This window comes from Mandrillus leucophaeus, unplaced genomic scaffold (genome assembly GCF_000951045.1).
Source record: "Mandrillus leucophaeus isolate KB7577 unplaced genomic scaffold, Mleu.le_1.0 Scaffold442, whole genome shotgun sequence".
Classification (NCBI taxonomy): domain Eukaryota; kingdom Metazoa; phylum Chordata; class Mammalia; order Primates; family Cercopithecidae; genus Mandrillus; species Mandrillus leucophaeus.
The window spans coordinates 1,943,622-1,961,455 of NW_012104721.1; the positions used below are offsets into that span (position 1 = coordinate 1,943,622).

The 17,834-nt window shown below is 46.2% G+C and overlaps 1 protein-coding gene and 1 pseudogene across 2 annotated transcripts in view; one reads left to right on the top strand and one right to left on the bottom strand.

Moving 5' to 3' along the window:
- Positions 1 to 2,771: 2,771 nt before the first annotated feature.
- Positions 2,772 to 17,834, bottom strand: part of IRAK2 (interleukin-1 receptor-associated kinase 2) — an 88,242-nt gene continuing 73,179 nt past the window's right edge. Inside the window, exons 11-13 of the mRNA XM_011994134.1 lie at positions 10,174 to 10,374; positions 6,135 to 6,426; positions 2,772 to 3,234 (exon numbers count right to left, since the gene is read on the bottom strand). Coding sequence (XP_011849524.1) covers positions 3,122 to 3,234; positions 6,135 to 6,426; positions 10,174 to 10,374 — 606 coding nt within the window. The 3' untranslated portion in view covers positions 2,772 to 3,121. The remainder of the gene's footprint in view (positions 3,235 to 6,134; positions 6,427 to 10,173; positions 10,375 to 17,834) is intronic.
- Positions 13,882 to 14,347, top strand: LOC105549537 (annotated as a pseudogene). The gene has a single exon (XR_001007556.1). The product of XR_001007556.1 is annotated as a cytochrome b-c1 complex subunit 7 pseudogene (transcript).

The window sequence follows — 17,834 nt, forward strand, 5'->3', positions numbered from 1 at the left end:
ACCAGTATAACCATGCCAGGGCAAATATTTAGGCTAAATTGTGGGAGCTAAGAACATAAAGTACATTGATTTCTTTAGTATGGCTGGCAGATATTTAAGAATGTTAGCACAGGTCTTTGAATAAATTTTGCTTCTAAGAGAAGTTACTATTTATTCCTAATTAGACAGGGAGGAAAGTCTTTGAAGAGGAACCTCTACTTTACTTTTCACAAGCACTTAATTCTTTTCTATGGCTGAATATTCCATTTTATGAATAGACCACATTTCATTTATCCACTCATCAGTTGATGAATATTTGGGTTGTTTCTATTTTTTGGCTATTATGATTCATGCTGTTATAAACACTGGTATGGAGGCCTTTGTGTGGACATGTTTTCATTTCTCTTGGGTAGACACCTAGGGGTAGAATTGCTAGGTCATATGGAAACTCTTTTACCTTTTGAGGAAGTGCCAAACTGTTTTCCAAAGTGCTCACCATTTTCAATTCCCACCAACAGTGTGTGTGGCTCCAGTTTCTCCACATCACGGCCAACACTTGTTTTTGTCTTTTTTATTATAGCTATCCTAGTGAATGTGAAGTGGCATCTCAGAGAGGTTTTGATTTGCATTTCCCTGATGACTAATTAAGTTGAGCATCACCTCTGTTTTCCATCACCTCTGGAAGGATACTCCAACCTAGTGACAGTGGTTGCCTTTGGGAAGAAACTGGAGACTAAGATCCCATTGAGAAAAAGCCTGCCTTCTCACCATGGAAACTTTGTACTGTTTGGGTTTTTAAATCCTCTATTAACCTAAAAAAAAATAATAATTCAGGGCTTCCCTATGGGGGATCCACGAAAAGACACCATGGTGCCCGTGAAGGTCTGGAATTCAAGTACTCAGAATGCATATGTATGTATGTCTGTATGTAGCAGAGGTCTAGAGCTTTCATCCAAGTCCCAAGGGGATTCACTGACGTCTCCAAAAATACATAAAATCCTACTCTAGAAATATAAGTATATCTGGATAACCAGGAACCTATTGGTGTCAGCCCTCTATTGCTCAAACAGCCCTGGAAACACCCTGCTTATAATTGTAAGGTGTTCGCAACAGGCCAGGTCCCATTTGGGGCACAAAATGCACGTTCACCTTGAATCCTCACAGATACCAGAGCTGAAGACAGGGCTGTCTATATAGATGACTGTCCATCTGGACTGGGATCCAGCTCAGCTACATCACACATCAAGCCAAAGCTCTCCTTACTGGGGAGCTGCTAAATGCTTTCACCACGCAGGACCCACCCGACAACAGCCCCACGCGATGGGTACTTTTTCTTTTTCCCATTGTACAGATGAGGAAACAAGAGCCTCAGGGTAACTCCCTAACTGGGCCCAAGGTCATGCAGCTATTAACAGTCAACAGTAAGAGCCAGGATCCTAGCTCTTGGCTACCCCATTCTCAAGGATGCAGAGTGCCTTCTCTAAACAAATTCTTCCAGACACAAACTGATTACAAGTTGTCTGTTGACTTTACAAACATATTTTTATTATATAAAAAGAAATTACTATAGAATTACTTTAAATAGGACATTTCTCCCAGTGAATTTAAAATAGCATCTGTTTCACAAAAATATTTGCAACATGCCTTTTCAGATATATACTCACTGAATAATCATTAGGTACATGGCAGAAATACACATTTAATACCTTTTTTATTTTACGAAACAGGACAAGTGCATTTTCCAAGCGCTTCTATAGCCACTGTCTCATCTGTTCCTCCCAACAGCCCAGGGATGAAGAACAAGCAGGTGTTATCTTACTTACAAAGAAACTGAGGTCCCAAAAATTAAATTGACTTAATTAGCAGCAGAATCAGACATGAAATACATTCTCCTGATTCTTCATCATCCAGCCATAAATAACACATATTCTCAGCCAGGCATGGTAGCTCAAGCCTGTAATCCCAACACTTTCATAGGCCAAGGTGGGCAGATCACAAGGTCAGTAGTTCGAGACCAGCCAATATGGCCAATATGGTGAAACCCCGACTCTACTAAAAATACAAAAATTAGCCAGGCGTAGCGGCAAGTGCCTATAGTCCCATCTACTCGGGAGGCTGAGGCAGGAGAATTGCTTGAACCTTAGAGGCAGAGGTTGCAGTGAGCTGAGATCGTGCCACTGCACTCCAGCCTGGGTGACAGAGTGGCCTGGGTGACAGAATGACCCAGGTGACAGTATTTTTTAACGGAGCTTTTATTTTGAGAATATGTGGGGTTTGTTTTGTTTCGTTTTGTTTTGTTTTTACAAATTCTCATATTCTCAAAATAAAAGCTCCATTAAAAAATACTAACATTAGTGGGATGGGAAGATAAAGGTGCCAGGCAGTGAATGAATAAATATGTGAGTTGCAAGATTTCTAGTACAGGCAGTGGAAGGCCTGCAGACCTCTTCGCCAGGTGTCTGACATTTGTAGAACCTGAGACCCAGAGAGATGAGTCAAGAACTCCACTGAGACACAAGTTGAAAGTCTTTCAGGCCAGGTACGGTGGCTCCCAACTGTAATTCCAGCACTTTGGGAGTCTGAGGTGGGAGGATTGCTTGAGCCCAGGACTTCAAGACCAGCCTGGACAATATAGCGAGACCCCATCTTTACAAAAAAATAAAAATAAAAACTAAAAAAGTCTTTCAGAGCATGCAAGCTTGCAGGCTGTCAGCAAATACGATCCAGAGATCTTAGCTCTGGAAAATGCTATGGCATTGCAGAACTGCCAGTGGTAGGGGAACAAGAGCTGCTGAGGTAATGGAATCTGCTGGGGTGGTTATCATCACACACTCCCCGGAACCACAAAATCAACCACATCCTGGGCCCATGTACAGGGTTTCTGCTTCAGTCTCCTCTGATCCCCTGCTCTGACTAACAAAGCCCAGAAAGGAAGAGATTTCATGGATTTTTGTGTCTCTGAAAGCTGAGGGCCCTTCTCTCCCAACTCATTCCAGTGAAATGAAGTTTCCCTCCCACCCATGACAGCTGATGTTTTGTTGTGTGTTTCCTGGTAGATCTTGGATTCTGCCTCAGACCTTTTTCTTGATCTGATGCTCATCGTTCCAACTGAGGACAAGGGTCCTCAGCTGTGTTCCAGTCATCAGGGGCCAAAGAGCTCAATGCTGTCCAGTTTCTCCTCTTTGTAGAGCAGAATATTCTCCATCAGTTTCCTTTTGGCCTCATTGATCTCAATTTGCCACGAAGTCTCTGTAGCTGATGTCCAACAGAAAGCAAACAAGAGCAACTTGAATGAAAATTACCATTATTTTAATTCTTAGATTCACTTAACTCAGATTTCTGAATCAGGACCTGAGTGTAATGAGCATTTCTTTTCTTTTTTCTCTTTTTTCTTTCTTTCTTTTTTTTAATTGAGACAGGGTCTCACTCTGTTGCCCAGGCTGGAGTGCGATGGCACCATTTCAGCTCAAGGCAACCTTGACCTCACAGGTTCAGGTGATCCTCCCACCTCAGTCTCCTGAGAGGCAGGGACTACAAGTGTACACAACCACACCTGGCTACTTTTTTTTTTTTTTGAGATGGAGTCTCACTCTGTCGCCCAGGCTGGGCAACACACACAGTTAGTTTTTTTGTATTTTAGTAGAGAAGGGGTTTCACCATGTTGCCCAGAGTGGTCTTGAACTCCTGAGCTCAGGCAATCCACCCGCCTTGGCCTCCCAAAGTGCTAGGATTACAGACAGGCATGAGCCATCACGCCCGGCCTGTGAGCCACGGCAAACGACCTATTTATTTATTATTTTTTGAGATGGAGTCTCACTCTGTTGCCCAGGCTGGAGTGCCGTGGCTCGATCTCGGCTCACTGCAACATCTGCCTCCTGGGTTCAAGCAATTCTCCTGACTTAGCTTCCCGAGTACCTGGGATTACAGGCGCCCACCACCACACCCAGCTAATTTTTTGTATTTTTAGTAGAGATGGGGTTTCAGTGTCTTAGCCAGGATGGTCTCGATCTCCTGACCTCGTGATCCACCCACCTCAGCCTCCCAAAGTGTTGGAATTACAGGTGTGAGCCACTAGGCCTGGCCTTTTTTTTTTTTTTCCTGTATTTTTAGTAGAGACAGGGTTTCACGACATTGGCCAGGCTAGTCTCGAACTCCTGACCTCAGGTGATCCACCCACCTCGGCCTCCCAAAGTGCTGGGATTACAGGTGTGAGTCACCATGCCTGGCTGGCCACACCTGGCTAATTTTTGCATCTTTTGTAGAGGTAGGTTTTCACCATGTTGCCCAGGCTGATCTTTAAATTCCTGGGCTCAAGCAATCTGCCCACCTCGTCCTCCCAAATTACTAGGATTACAGGCATGAGCCACTGCACCCGGCTGTAATGAGCATTTTCATCTCCTCTGCCTTTGCAGGAAGCCCAGCAACCTACCCTGACCTTACAGAAAGGAGAGGGTTTCCCTGCTCCTCTTTATGATGCTGAGGGGTGGGAGGGTGGAGTGAGAAAAAATGCTCACATCCTGTCTTTCTTCTTCCTCTCCCTCCCCATGGCAGGAGGAGTAAAAGGAGAAACAGGAGTGGTCAGAGCGTGGGACATTCATTGAACCATGTTTACTAAGGGACAGGGACACTGCTTTGAAAGGGCCTTCCTGGCCAGGCGCAGTGGCTCACGCCTATAATCCTAGCACTTTGGGAGGCCAAGGTGGGCGGATCAACTGAGGTCGGGAGTTCGAGACTAGCCTGACCAACATGGAGAAACCCCGTCTCTACTAAAAATACAAAATTAGCCAGGCGTGGTGGCGCATGCCTGTAATCCCAGCTACTCAGGAGGCTGAGGTAGGAGAATCGCTTGAATGCGGGAGGTGGAGGTTGCAGTGAGCTGAGATCATGCCATTGCACTCCAGCCCGGGCAACAAGAGCGAAACTCCATCTCAAAAAAAAAAAAATGGCAGGGGGGACTTTCCTAATTTTTTATTTCAGAAAGAAACTTGGTATCCTTGGACCTGAGTGGCAGGAATGGAAGGTATCTTTTTTTTTTTTTTTCCCCCCGAGACAGAGTCTTCCTCTGTCACCCAGGCTGGAGTGCAGTGGTGTGATCTCGGTTCACTGCAACCTCCACCTCCCGGGTTCAAGCAATTCTCATGCCTCAGCCTCCCAAGTAGCTGGGACTACAGGCACACACCACCACGCCCAGCTAATTTTTGTATTTTTAGTAGAGACAGGGTTTCACCAAGTTGGCCAAGCTGGTCTTGAACTCCTGACCTCAGGTGATCCGCCCACCCCAGCCTCCCGAAGTGCTGGGATTACAGGCGTGAGCCACCGCACCCAGCCTGGAAGATATCTTTAGAAGTGACTGGTGAGGATGGTGTTTGTGTTGAGAGGAGAGGCAGACAGGAAGAGACCACACGGGGCCTTGAGGACTTTAAATGAGGGATGACATGCATTGTGTTTTTTGTTTTGTTTTGTTTTTTCTTTTTTTGAGACGGAGTCTCGTTCTGTTGCCCAGGCTGAAGTGCAGTGGCACAATCTGGGCTCACTGCAACCTCTGCCTTCCAGGTTCAAGCAATTCTCTTGCCTCAGCCTCCCAAGTACCTGGGATTACAGGCACGTGCCACCATGCCCAGCTAATTTTTTTGTATTTTTAGTAGAGACAGGGTTTCGCCATGTTGGCCAGGCTGGTCTCGATCTCCTGACCTCAGGTGATCCACCCGCCTTGGCTTCCAAAAGTGCTGGGGTTACAGGTGTGAGCCACCTCGCCTGGCCCACGCTGTGTTTTTAAAAGCTACTCTGGCTGGCTCCTGGAGAAGGACCTGGTGAGGGAGGGGCCCGGGTGGATGGAGGAGGACTCAGGGAAGCTATGCAGTCCCCTGAGGACAGGAGCTCAGACAAAGGGAGAATGCAGAGAAGTAAATGAAGGTGAGAGAGATTTAGGAGGCAAATGGACAGGACTGGATGATTAACTGGACACAGTCCAGGGCAGGGAGAGGGAGGTGTCAAGGATGCCTCCCAGATTTCTCTGTGAAAAACTGGCTGGTTGGTGAATGGCTGAATAACCAAATGAAGGAGTGAATGAGGGCAACAGAAAGAAAAAATGATGGGCTGAAGTTGGGGACATACACATGAGCATCTATATGCACTCTGACCTCCGGCCGGCTTACCATCCTTAGGAGGCTCCGGGCCAACGCAGGCCTCAGAGGAGGAGTCGGCCTCCCTTCCCATGATGACCTGCAGCCTTCCTTCGCCATTCTCTGTGGGGAGAAGTGAGGTGGCAGGTCCCGCCCAGGGTGCCACACTCGCGGAGGAGGAGGCATCAAGGTTGGAATTGTCAACGTCGTCTGTTTCCTCTGGGATGTTGGAAGAAGAGCCTGTACCCTCAGAAAGCCCACTCCAAGGGAGCAACGTCTCCCAGCCTCGGAGTCGCTCTTCCACAGCAGCCACAGAGCCACGCACCTTTGGGAGAAGAGGGAGAAAGGAGCTCATCAAGAATTCTCTTGGAAATAAAAATGCTAACATCTGGCCTCCCAGCAGAGAGGGGGCGGGGAGCAGACTGAAGAACCTAATGCTGGTTGCTTTGTCTGAAAAAACCGCACCCTTCCTTTCAAAAGACCTGCACTTGCCCACCCACTGCCCTGCCATAGATGAGACAGCAGGACCCAGCATGGGCCGATCATAGTACCGCACTCCTCTGGCCATAGGGATTAGTCTAGATTTGTGCCTGTGATCCAAGGCGGACAACCAGAATCCTTCCCTGAAACTTTGCCACCTAGAGCTTATTGGGGAAAGACCTCCAGCCTTTCCTTTCTCGTGGTAGAACCAGACGCCCCACCACACCCAGAAAACCCATTTACAGTAGGGGAAAATGAAAGCTCAACACAGAGTAAAGCAGAGGCAAGCAATGGAGAGAGAGCCACAGACACAGAGACACAATGGCTGTACCTTTGGTGTTTGACATCCTGGGTCTAACTTCCCTGAAACCAGAGCAATGCCTGTCCTCTCTCCTGTCTGGTTAAATGAGACACTAAGTTCATTCATTCACTAATTCACTCATTCATATTCTTCCCCTCTCCCTATGTCTGTATGTGTGCACATGCACGTGTGTGTGTGTGTGTGTAAGAGGTTAAGTTCCTAACACTTTCAATAAAAAAAAGCACAAATAATATAGATGTTGCCCTGGAAGGTTTAGGAAGGTTAGGAAAATTGGAGGGAAGCAAGGAAGGAATGTTTCTTCTTCACACACACACACAGAGCACACACACAGTTACATACACATACATACCCTTATACCCATAATAACAATGACAAATCTCATCTCCTCAGTGCCTTGCAAAAAATTCAGTATACTAATGTATCCATTTCATACACAATGCATGAGTTTTTATAGATAAAAAATTAAAAGATCGGAAAAGTTAAGTTCCCTGCCTAAAGCCACCCAGCCAATCCAGTAAATGGCACAGGTGACCACCAAACCCAGCCTTGCTTATCTTTCAGTCCCTGACCCAGCTGTTCTCTCATCTTCCTAGCTTGGTTGTGATGTACTGCAAAGGCCATCTCCTACCTCTTCTTACACTGAAAGCACCCTATCCCCTTTATTTTACATGGCAAACATCTCATCCTTCAAGGCCCAGGTCACATGTTACTTCTTGAGATAAATCTTCACAGTAGATGCCCAATAAATATTTGCCAATCTAAAGACCGCATTTCCTTGTAGCTAGGTGTGGCCGTGTGACTAGGTTCTGCTCTCCATTATGTGAGAAAAAGTGATACATTTCCAGGTTATATCTTTAAAAGAAAGGGAGTGCGTCCACCTTTTCCTTTTAACCCTCTTTCAGTGGCTGGAATGCAGGTGTGATGGCCTGAGAACAGCAGCCATCTTAAATCCTGAAATGGAAGCCACATGGTAAGGATAGCAGACAAAAAATATAGAAGGAGCCTGGGTCCCCAATACCGTGGCACTGCCACATTAGCACTGGACTGTGTAAATTCAAACTGTTACACTAAAGAGAATAAACGTCTATCTCATTTACACCACTGCATTTTGCAGTCTCCTTGTTATAGCAGTTTCACCTGCACATTAAGTGACACATTGAACAAAATAATGGAATGAATAAAAGGATGAAAGTCTTACTGAAATAATAATTGGTTGAAGGAGACAGAACTTTTTAGAATATAAATCTGATTATGTTCTGCCTCTGCTTAAAACCCTAGTGAGGCTGGGCACAGTGGCTCACATCCGTAATCCCAGCACTTTGGGAGGCCGAGGCAGGTGAATCACCTGAGGTCAGGAGTTCAAGACCAGCTTAGCCAACATAGTGAAACCCCGTCTCCACTAAAAATACAAAAATTAGCTGGGTGTGGTGGCACACACCTGCAATCTCAGCTACTCAGGAGGCTGAGGCAGGAGAATTACTTGAACCTGGGAAGTGGAGGTTGCAGTGAGCCGAGATTGCACCACTGCACTCCAGCCTGGGCGAAAGAGTGAGATTCTGTCAAAAAACAACAACAAAAAAAAACCTTAGCGGCTCTGCAAAAATCCTTACTGTGCCTACAAAGCCCTCTATCATTGGACAACTCCTTCCTCGACACACCCAACACAAGCCTCTGTGCCCCATGTGTTGTATTCTAGCCCTTCGGACCTTCTTCCAAGCCCTTGAACGTGCTGAGCTCTCTCTCGGCTCAAGCCACCTGCAGGGTGTTCCTTCTGCCTGGATTGCTCTTCATGTGCTTAAACACCCCTTCCTCAGGAAGGTCAACAGGGTGGGGTCCTCGTCATACACTGTCCTGGCGCTCACCACACAGACAATTACTATACAATGTCCATGAGTTCCAGGAGAGTGAAGCTGGGTCTGCCTTGTTCCCAAACAGATGTGTCCCCTGGCCCTAGTGTACAACTACGGAATGAATGACTGAACATCGTGGCACATGGACACTCGGGGGACATCTGTGCTAGCAAAGGCTGAGAACAAAGACTGAAGCCTCCAGCTCCTGCCACGTGACAGTGCAAGACGATGGACATAGGGCTGAACTGGGAGTCCAGAGAGCTCTGACAGAAACAAATTCTCTGGCCTCATCTTCTCCTCTCTGGCCCTTGCCCTTCTGTAAAATGGGAGGCTTGGGCTACAGCAGTGGTTTTTGAAGATTTTTTTCAGCTACCAAACCCTTTCCAGAGAACCCAATATAGTAACTGAGAGAAGTCAAAGTGGGTGTCTGGTCCGAGTCACAATTGGGGGCCTGCACCTCCCCCAACCCCTCTTGCTGCCAACAGCAATTCCTGAGATATTCTCAAGGAGCCCCTCTGTGCCCAACACCACTTGCAAATCACTCTGCTAGATGATTTCTAAGGTTCCTCGTGGCCAGTGGAGATTTTGTCCTTAGAAAGACCAAGCAAGCAATGGCCAGACGCAGTGGCTCATGCCTGTAATTCAAGATACTCGGGAGGCTGAGGCAAGAGAATCACTTGAACCCGGGAGGCAGAGGTTGGAGATAGCGCCACTGCATTCCAGCCTGGGCGACAAAGGGAGACTCTGTCTCAAAAAAAAAAAAAAAAAAAAAAAAAAAAGACCAAGCAGTAGTCTCTCGATTACCTTTTACCATGGAAGCCACGGCTACTTCTCATGTCCAGAAAAACGTCTTACACGGTGTAGTGGCTGCCTTCTAGGACATCCGCCTAGTGCATGGGCTGAGCACGCTCCCTTTCTTTGGGACCTGGCCCTAACACCATACAGGGATGGAGCCCTGGGCAGCCAGGTTTGCATACTGGACTGCCCCGCCATGCCTAATTGGCCAAGCGGTAGACACCTGACCCAAGTTCAGCCAATCAGGTCCTCCCTCTGCGGGGGGCCTCAGGGTGGAGGCTCATTCTCTGCGTTAAAACCTGCGGGCAGATCCGTTCCCTCCAGGGAGCACGGAGGAAAGAAGGGGTCTATAGAGAAGGGGGAATAAAGCCGATTCGCAGAGTGCATCAAGTTCATTAACATCCCCGGATTTGGTCCTGCACCCTGAGGCCCTGCAATACCCCTGTCCTGCTCAGACTTCGCACTATCCATCCCTACCTACCCAGCCCCTTGGCTGATGCAAGCTCCAGGAGGTTCTGCGGCTTGCCATAACCCTGGTTTGTGCACCAGGCCTCTGTGAAGGGGCCGTCCCCGATGAGGTGGACCCACACGCCCAGGCAGCGAGGTTGCTGCGGGCGAGGCTCACCTCCTGCAGGCTGATGTTACGCTTCCGCAGGCACAGGCAGGCGGCCGTGGCCAGGGCCTTGGCGCAGTCCTCCGGAAGCCTCCCTGCACCCTTCTCCAGGTACTTCTGGCAGATCTCCTTTGCCATCACGTTCTCCACGCCCGTCTTCCTGGAGCACAGCGAGGCGGTGCTGCTTGGAATTTCACTGAGGAGTAAATCCTTCTGTGGGAAGAAGTGTAGAAACGCCCTTGTGTGAGCTGCAGGGCTGCGACAGCCAACGCACGCGCCCCAGTCACCTCTAGAGCTGCAAAAAAATGCTCAAAACCAACAGGACATCGTAAGAATAAATGCAAAGATTCCAGAAAGAAGTAAAACACCCAAGAAATGGAGAAGGACTCGATTTCCTACGTGCACAAGACACTCCGTAGTGAACTCATGCCACAAACTCGGGGCCTTAATTTTTCCAGGCCTCGGTTGGTTCATCAGGAAAATGGGAATAACAAAAATACCTATACCAGGGCCGGGCGCCGTGGCTCACGCCTGTAATCCTAGCACTTTGGAAGGCAGAGGCGGGTGGATCACTTGAGGTCAGGAGTTCAAGACCAGCCTGGCCAACATGGCATAACCCCGTCTCTACTAAAAATATAAAAAATTAGCTGGGCTTGGCCGGGCGCGGTGGCTCACGCTTGTAATCCCAGCACTTTGGGAGGCCGAGGTGGGCGGATCACGAGGTCAGGAGATTGAGACCATCCTGGCTAACACGGTGAAACCCCGTCTCTACTAAAAATACAAAAAATTAGCCGGGCGTGGTGGCAGGCACCTGTAGTCCCAGCTACTCGGGAGGCTGAGGCAGGAGAATGGCGTGAACCCGGGAGGCAGAGCTTGCAGTGAGCCGAGATCACGCTACTGCACTCCAGCCCGGGTGACAGAGCGAGACTCCATCTCAAAAAAAAAAAAAAATTTCAAATGTAGGATTCTAACCTATGTATACATAACAGGAGAACCACAAAGAAAATATGTCTATACTTTTTATACATTTTGTATTTACATATATTTTATATTTTGTACCACATAAAATACAGGAATCTGAACTATGCATACAATAGAACACATGCTATATAAATAATTTTATACAAATACGTAAGATTTATTTAATATAAATTATATGTTGTATATTTCATGAGTAATATGGTCTATATGATTAGCATATATAAATGTTACAAATATAGTATACTAAATATTGTAAAAACATGTATTGTAGGCCAGGCATGGTGCCTCAGGCCTGTAATCCCAGTGCTTTGGGAGGCCGAGAAGCGCAGATCACTCAAGGTCAGGAGTTCGGGACCAGCCTGGTTGACATGGTGAAACCTCGTCTTTACTAAAAATACAAAAAATTAGCCAGGCATGGGGGCACACACCTGTAGTCCCAGGTACTCGGGAGGCTGAGGCAGGAGAATTGCTTGAACCAGGGAGGGAGAGGCTGCAGTGAGCTGAGATCACACCACTGCACTCCAGCCTGGGCAACAGAGTAGACTCCGTCTCAAAAAAAATAAATAAATAATAAATAAAAATAGAAATAGGCCGGGCACGGTGATATGATCATAGCTCACTACAGTCTCAACCTCCTCGGTTCAATCGATCCTCCAACCTCAGCCTCCCAAGTAGCTAGGACTATAGGCGCAGGCCATTGTACTTGGCTAATTTTTTAATTTTTTGTAGAGATGGGGTCTCATTACATTGCCCAGGCTGATCTTGAACTCCTGGGCTCAAGCAGTCCTCCTGCCTTGGCATCTCAAAGTGCTCAGATTATAGGTGTGAGCCACTGCACCCAGCCTAAATGTTTATTTTTGTTAAAGTGTGCTAGTGTTTAAAGCTGATAATCAAGAACAGCAGAAGTGTATTATTTTCTTTTTTTCTAGAGGCAGGGTCTCACAATTTGCCCCAACTGGAAACCTGCCATCATTGCTATGTATCCTGATGCAAAGACTATGATGATAATCAAAGTACAGAAGACACCTGGTGTTTAAACAGTGGTTGGGGGACTGAGAACACGCGATGAAAGGATGTCGAGGGAACTTCACCATGGAGGAGTCTGCAGCTCCACCTGAAACCACTGATCAATCTTAGCACTAAAACCTGAACATACTTATTGGTCTCAGCACTAAAAGTAGGACAACAGGCTACGCGCCCCGTGTAGTGAAGAACTGGAAGGCTCACAGCGCCTCCAGAAAGTTTTCTTGATGAAGGCAATGACCATGACTAAACAAGTCACAAGTGCTAAGTACGAAATACAGGAAATATGAGGAATAGAGAAACAAGGGAAGGAGACCACAGGATGTAATCAGCAAAACCCAGAATGTGAGACAGTCTGTCTATATAGGGCAAATGACCTATTCTATGCAAAAATGCAACGACATCCAAAATGAAAAAGGGCATTGCGGGAGAGGTTGCGAGAGAATAAGAGTCTTAAAAAACATAGCTATGCCCAGGCATGGTGGTTCCCGCCTATAATCTCAGCACTTTTGGAAGGCTAAGGCAGGTGAACGCTGGAGCCCAGGAGTTCAAAACCAGCCTGGGCAACAAAGTGACATGCCATCTCCATATAAAAATGAAAAAAAAAAAAACATAACCAAAGTAATATATGGACATTTTTGGGAGTCTAGTTTCAAACAAACTACCTTTAAAAAGCAACTTTTGGCTCGACACGGTGGCTCACGCCTATAATCCCAAGACTTTGGGAGGCCAAGGCAGGAGGATCACTTGGGCTCAGGAGTTCGAGACCAGCCTGGGCAACGTGGCAAAACCCCATCTCTATTAAAAATACAAAAATTTTCTGGGCCATGGTGGCACACACCTGTGATCCAGCTACATGGGAAGCTGAGGCAGGAGAATTGCTTGAACCTGGGAGACAAAGGTTGCAGTAAGCCAAGAGCACACCACTGTACTCCAGCCTGGGTCACAGAGGGAGACTCCACTTCAAAAAAAAATTAAAATTAAACATAAGTGGTTAAAATTTGGGGGCAAAAGTTTACCTTTCCTTTCATTTCTACTCTCCAAAAGTAACCCCTGCTAATAGTTTGGATTATATTACTTTCTGCTATACAGCTGTAATTATTTTGGTTATATATTTACTTATATAATAATTATAACAGTAACCTAAGAGCTATTAAAATAATAGCAATATCAGCATGGGCAACATAACAAGACCCCATCTCTACAAATAAAAAATTAAAAATTAGCTGGGCGTGAGGGCACATGCCTGTGGTCTCAGTTACTTGGGAGGCCGCCGAGGCAGATGGATCACTTGAGGTCAGGAGTTCAAGACCAGCCTGGTCAACATGGTGAAACCCTGTCTCTACTGAAAATACAAAAATTAGCTGGGCGTGTTGGTCCACACCTGTAATCCCAGCTACTCGGGAGGCTGTTGCAGGAGAATCAATTGAAGGCAGGAGGCAGAGGCTGCAGTGAGCCGAGATTGCACCACTGTACTCCGGACTGGGTGACAGAGTGAGACTGTCTCAAAATAAAAATAAATAAAATAAAAATTAGCTAGGAGTGGTGGCACGTGCCTGTAGTCCCAATTACTTGGGAGGCCAAAGCAGGGGATCACTTGAGGCCATGGGTTCAAAGTTACAGTGAGCCATGATTGTACCACTACACTCTAGCCTAGGTGGCAGAGACCCCATCTCAAATAATAATGATAATAATAATAGTTAACATATAGATTTTCTGGTCAAAATGGCTGGCAGGCAGGCGGTTTCAGCATCAGGCAAGTGGCTGGGTGGTATTCGAAAATGGTATTACAATGCTGCAGGATTCAATAAACTGGGGTTATTGCGAGATGATACAATGTACGAGGATGAAGATGTAAAAGAAGCCGTAAGAAGGCTTCCTGAGAACCTTTATAATGACAGGATGTTTCGAATTAAGAGGGCACTGGACCTGAACCTGAAGCATCAGATCTTGCCTAAAGAGCAGTGGACCAAATATGAAGAGGAAAATTTCTACCTTGAACCGTATCTGAAAGAGGTTATTCGGGAAAGAAAAGAAAGAGAAGAATGGGCAAAGAAGTAATCATGTAGTTGAAGTCTGTGAATGCAGCTGTTATGAAGATGGTTATACTTGAAACAAACAATTTTAAGAATTATTTGGTCTGCAGATGTTTTACTTTAAATAAATGTCTATTGTAATGGCAAAAAAAAAAAATAGTTAACATATATTGTTTATTATGTTCTAGTTACTGTTTTAGGCATCTCACACATTATTTAACCTTCAATAACACTGTCAGATGCCGGGCACAGTGGCTCATGCCTATAATCCCAGCTACTCGGGAGGCTAAGGTGAGAGGATCCCTTGAGCCCAGGAGTCCGAGGTGGCAGCGAGCTATGATCATGCCACTGCACTTCTCCAGTCTTCTTGACAAAGGAAGACCCCATCTCCAAAAATGATAACAAACAAATATACCTTGTCAGGAGAGTACTACTATTATCCTCAATTTATAGAGAAGAAAATATGTGATACAATGTTTTCATTCATTCATCCATCTATTTTTAGCAAAAATGTGATCATATTATATACTATTCTGAATTTGCTTTTTTCACTTGGAGATATGTCCCTGTCAGAAAATACATGTCTTTTTCAATTTACTTTTCTATTTTTTTGAGACAGAGTCTTACTCTATTGCCCAGGCTGGAGTGCTGTGGCACAATCTCAACTCACTGCACTCCACCTCCCATGTTCAAGCGATTCTCCTGCTTCAGCCTCCTGAGAAGCTGGGACTACAGGCACTCGCCACCCACCCAGCTAATTTTGTATTTTTAGTAGAGACGGGATTTCACCACGTTGCCCAGGCTGGTCTTGAACTCCTGAGCTCAAGTGATCCACCCACCTCAGCCTCCCAAAGTGCCGGGATTACAGCCGTGAGCCACCACACCCAGCCTCTTTTTCATTTTTTAAAATAAGAATGTTTCTGTTGGCTTTATTCAGAATTGCCAAAACCTGGAAATAACCCAAATGTCCAGCAACTGGTAAATGGATAAACAGTCATCTATCCATACAATGGAATACTCTTCAGCAATGAAAAGGAATGAATTACTAACACATCAACAACATGGATGAATCTAAGCACCACGCTACATGAAGGGGGACAGAAACAAATGGGTGCATCCTCCGTGGGCCCATTGATATGACCCTCTAAAGAAGATAGACCTATGTGGACAGAAATTAGATGAGTAGTTGCCAGGTCCTGGAAGTGGCGGGAATTTTCTAGGGTGACAAAAATATTCCATATCTTGATTGTGGTGGTGGTTAAATGACTGTATACGTTTGTCAAAACTCATACAGGCTGGACGCCATGGCTCACACCTGTAATCCTCACACTTTGAGAGGCCAAGATGGGAAGATCGCTTGAACCTAGGCATTCGAGGCTGCAGTGAGCTACAATCATGCCACTGCACTCCAGCCTGAGTGACAGGGCAAGATCCCTCCCTATCTCTAAATCAAATTAATTAAAATTGGTCAGGCGCAATGGCTCACTCCTGTAATTCCAACACTTTGGGAGGCCAAGGTGGGCAGATCACCTGAGTTATGTCAGGAGTTTGAGACCAGCCTGGCCAACATGGCAAAACCCCATCTCTACCAAAACAATACAAAAATTAGCCAGGTATGGTGACACGTACCAGTAGTCCCAGCTACTCAGGAGGCTGAGGCAGGGGAATCTCTTGACCCGGTGGGGTGGAGGTTGCAGTGAGCCAAGATCATGCCACTGCACTCCAGCCTGGGCAACAGAGCGAGACTCTGCCTCGGAAAAAAAAATGCCACTACAAATATCCTTGTTCATCTGTCTCTCCTCACATGTGTGCATGTTTCTCTAGGCACAAACAGAATTGCTGCGTCAGAGGGTACCCATACTTTCAATTTTGGTGGAAACCACCAAATGCCCTCAGGAAACACTGTGGCAACTAACACTTTCCTAAGCCTGGGGGAGGCCTGCTTCCTCCTACCCTGGGCCACGGGAAGTCAGCAAGCTTTCCTCCCAGGCTCAAATCTTGATTAACCATCGGATTGTACCTACCACAACAGAACACGATAAGAGACCATACGAGAGTCTAGAGTAAGAAACTACATTTTAAAAAATGGTTATTTTCCACATTTTTAGAAATCATTAGCAAAAAAATAATTCTAGACAATTTCATGTCAGTGCCTCAAAAGCCTCCTTCTACTGTGATACTTGTCCTGGGAGCCCCAGAGGACTGCTGGGAAATGCATCTCAAGAAAATAAGAAACTGCCCCCAAACAGCCCCAAACCACATCTGAGCTGCCCAGAGAGACCTCTCTGCAGCATATGGGATTGACTGGCCAAAAGGGCTGGAACTCACAGAGTTCAGCAAAGGAACATGTCGTGACTTTCTGCATGTAGCGGGGAGGCCTTCAGCCTCCCTACCCCAGAACCCAGGGGATGCTTCTGGGGCCCAGTCACCAGAAAAAAAAAAAAAAAAAATCTGTCTGTTCCAATGGCCTCAATATCCAGTAGGAAAAGGTGCCCCCTCTCAAACTGATGAGGAAGACTAGAGCTTGCATGAGATTTGAAACTCTGCACAAGCCATGGGTCCAATTAAACCCCAGTTCCACCACTGGTCTCACTGAGGGGTGTGAGACAAGTCACTTCAGCTTGCCCTCAGTTTTCTCAGCTATAAATGGGAATGATAATACTGAATTCATATGGTTGGACTGTCAGAAGAAACAAGCAGGAGGCAGATGTGGTTAAGAACTCAGGATCTCGGGGCAGGGAGATCTGACTCAGAATTCCAGCTCTGACACTTGGTAACTCCAACCAAGATCCTAGGCCAACCTCAGAGCCAACTTTCCTCATCTGCAGATGAACATAATGACTCTATCATGGAAAAGTTGAGATGATTTAGGTAGATAATGTATGGAAAGTATTTAACACAAAGTCAGGCTAGGTTGTTATATTTTTACTCTCTTTTGAGACAGGGTCTCACTCTGTCACCCAGGCTGGAGTACAGTGGCACAATCTCGGCTCACTGCAACCTCCATCTCCTGGGTTCAAGCGATTCTCCTGCCTCAGCCTCCCAAGTAGCTGGGATTACAGGTATGTGCCACTACACTCAGCTAATTTTTGTATTTTTAGTAGAGACGGGGTTTTGCCATGTTGCCCAGGCTGGTCTCGAACTCCTGGCCTCAAGTGATCCGCCTGCCTTGGCCTCCTCTAAAGTGCTAGGATTAGAGGTGTGAGCTACCACACCTAGTCAGGTTGTTATATTTTTTTAAATGACTCTGTATATCAGATCTTTGGCCTACAAAATGGAAATTGTTTTTATTAAAGAAACTTATTTAAAAGGGCAGAAATTAACTTTTATCAATTTGAGGAAAATCCCTAACGAATTGCATGATATGTAGAGAAGAAGTGCGCTTTCTGTAAACATTCCAAATTCTTTTTTTTTTTTTTTGAGATGGAATCTTGCTCTGTCACCCAGGCTGGAGCGCAGTGGCACAATCTCGGCTCACTGCACCCTCTGCCTCCCAGGTTCAAGTGATTCTCCTGCCTCAGTCTACCAAGTAGCTAGGATTACAGGTGCATGCCACTACGCCTGGATAATGTTGCGGGGGTTTCATACTTTTTTTTTTTTTTTTTAAATAGAGACGGGATTTCATCATTTTGG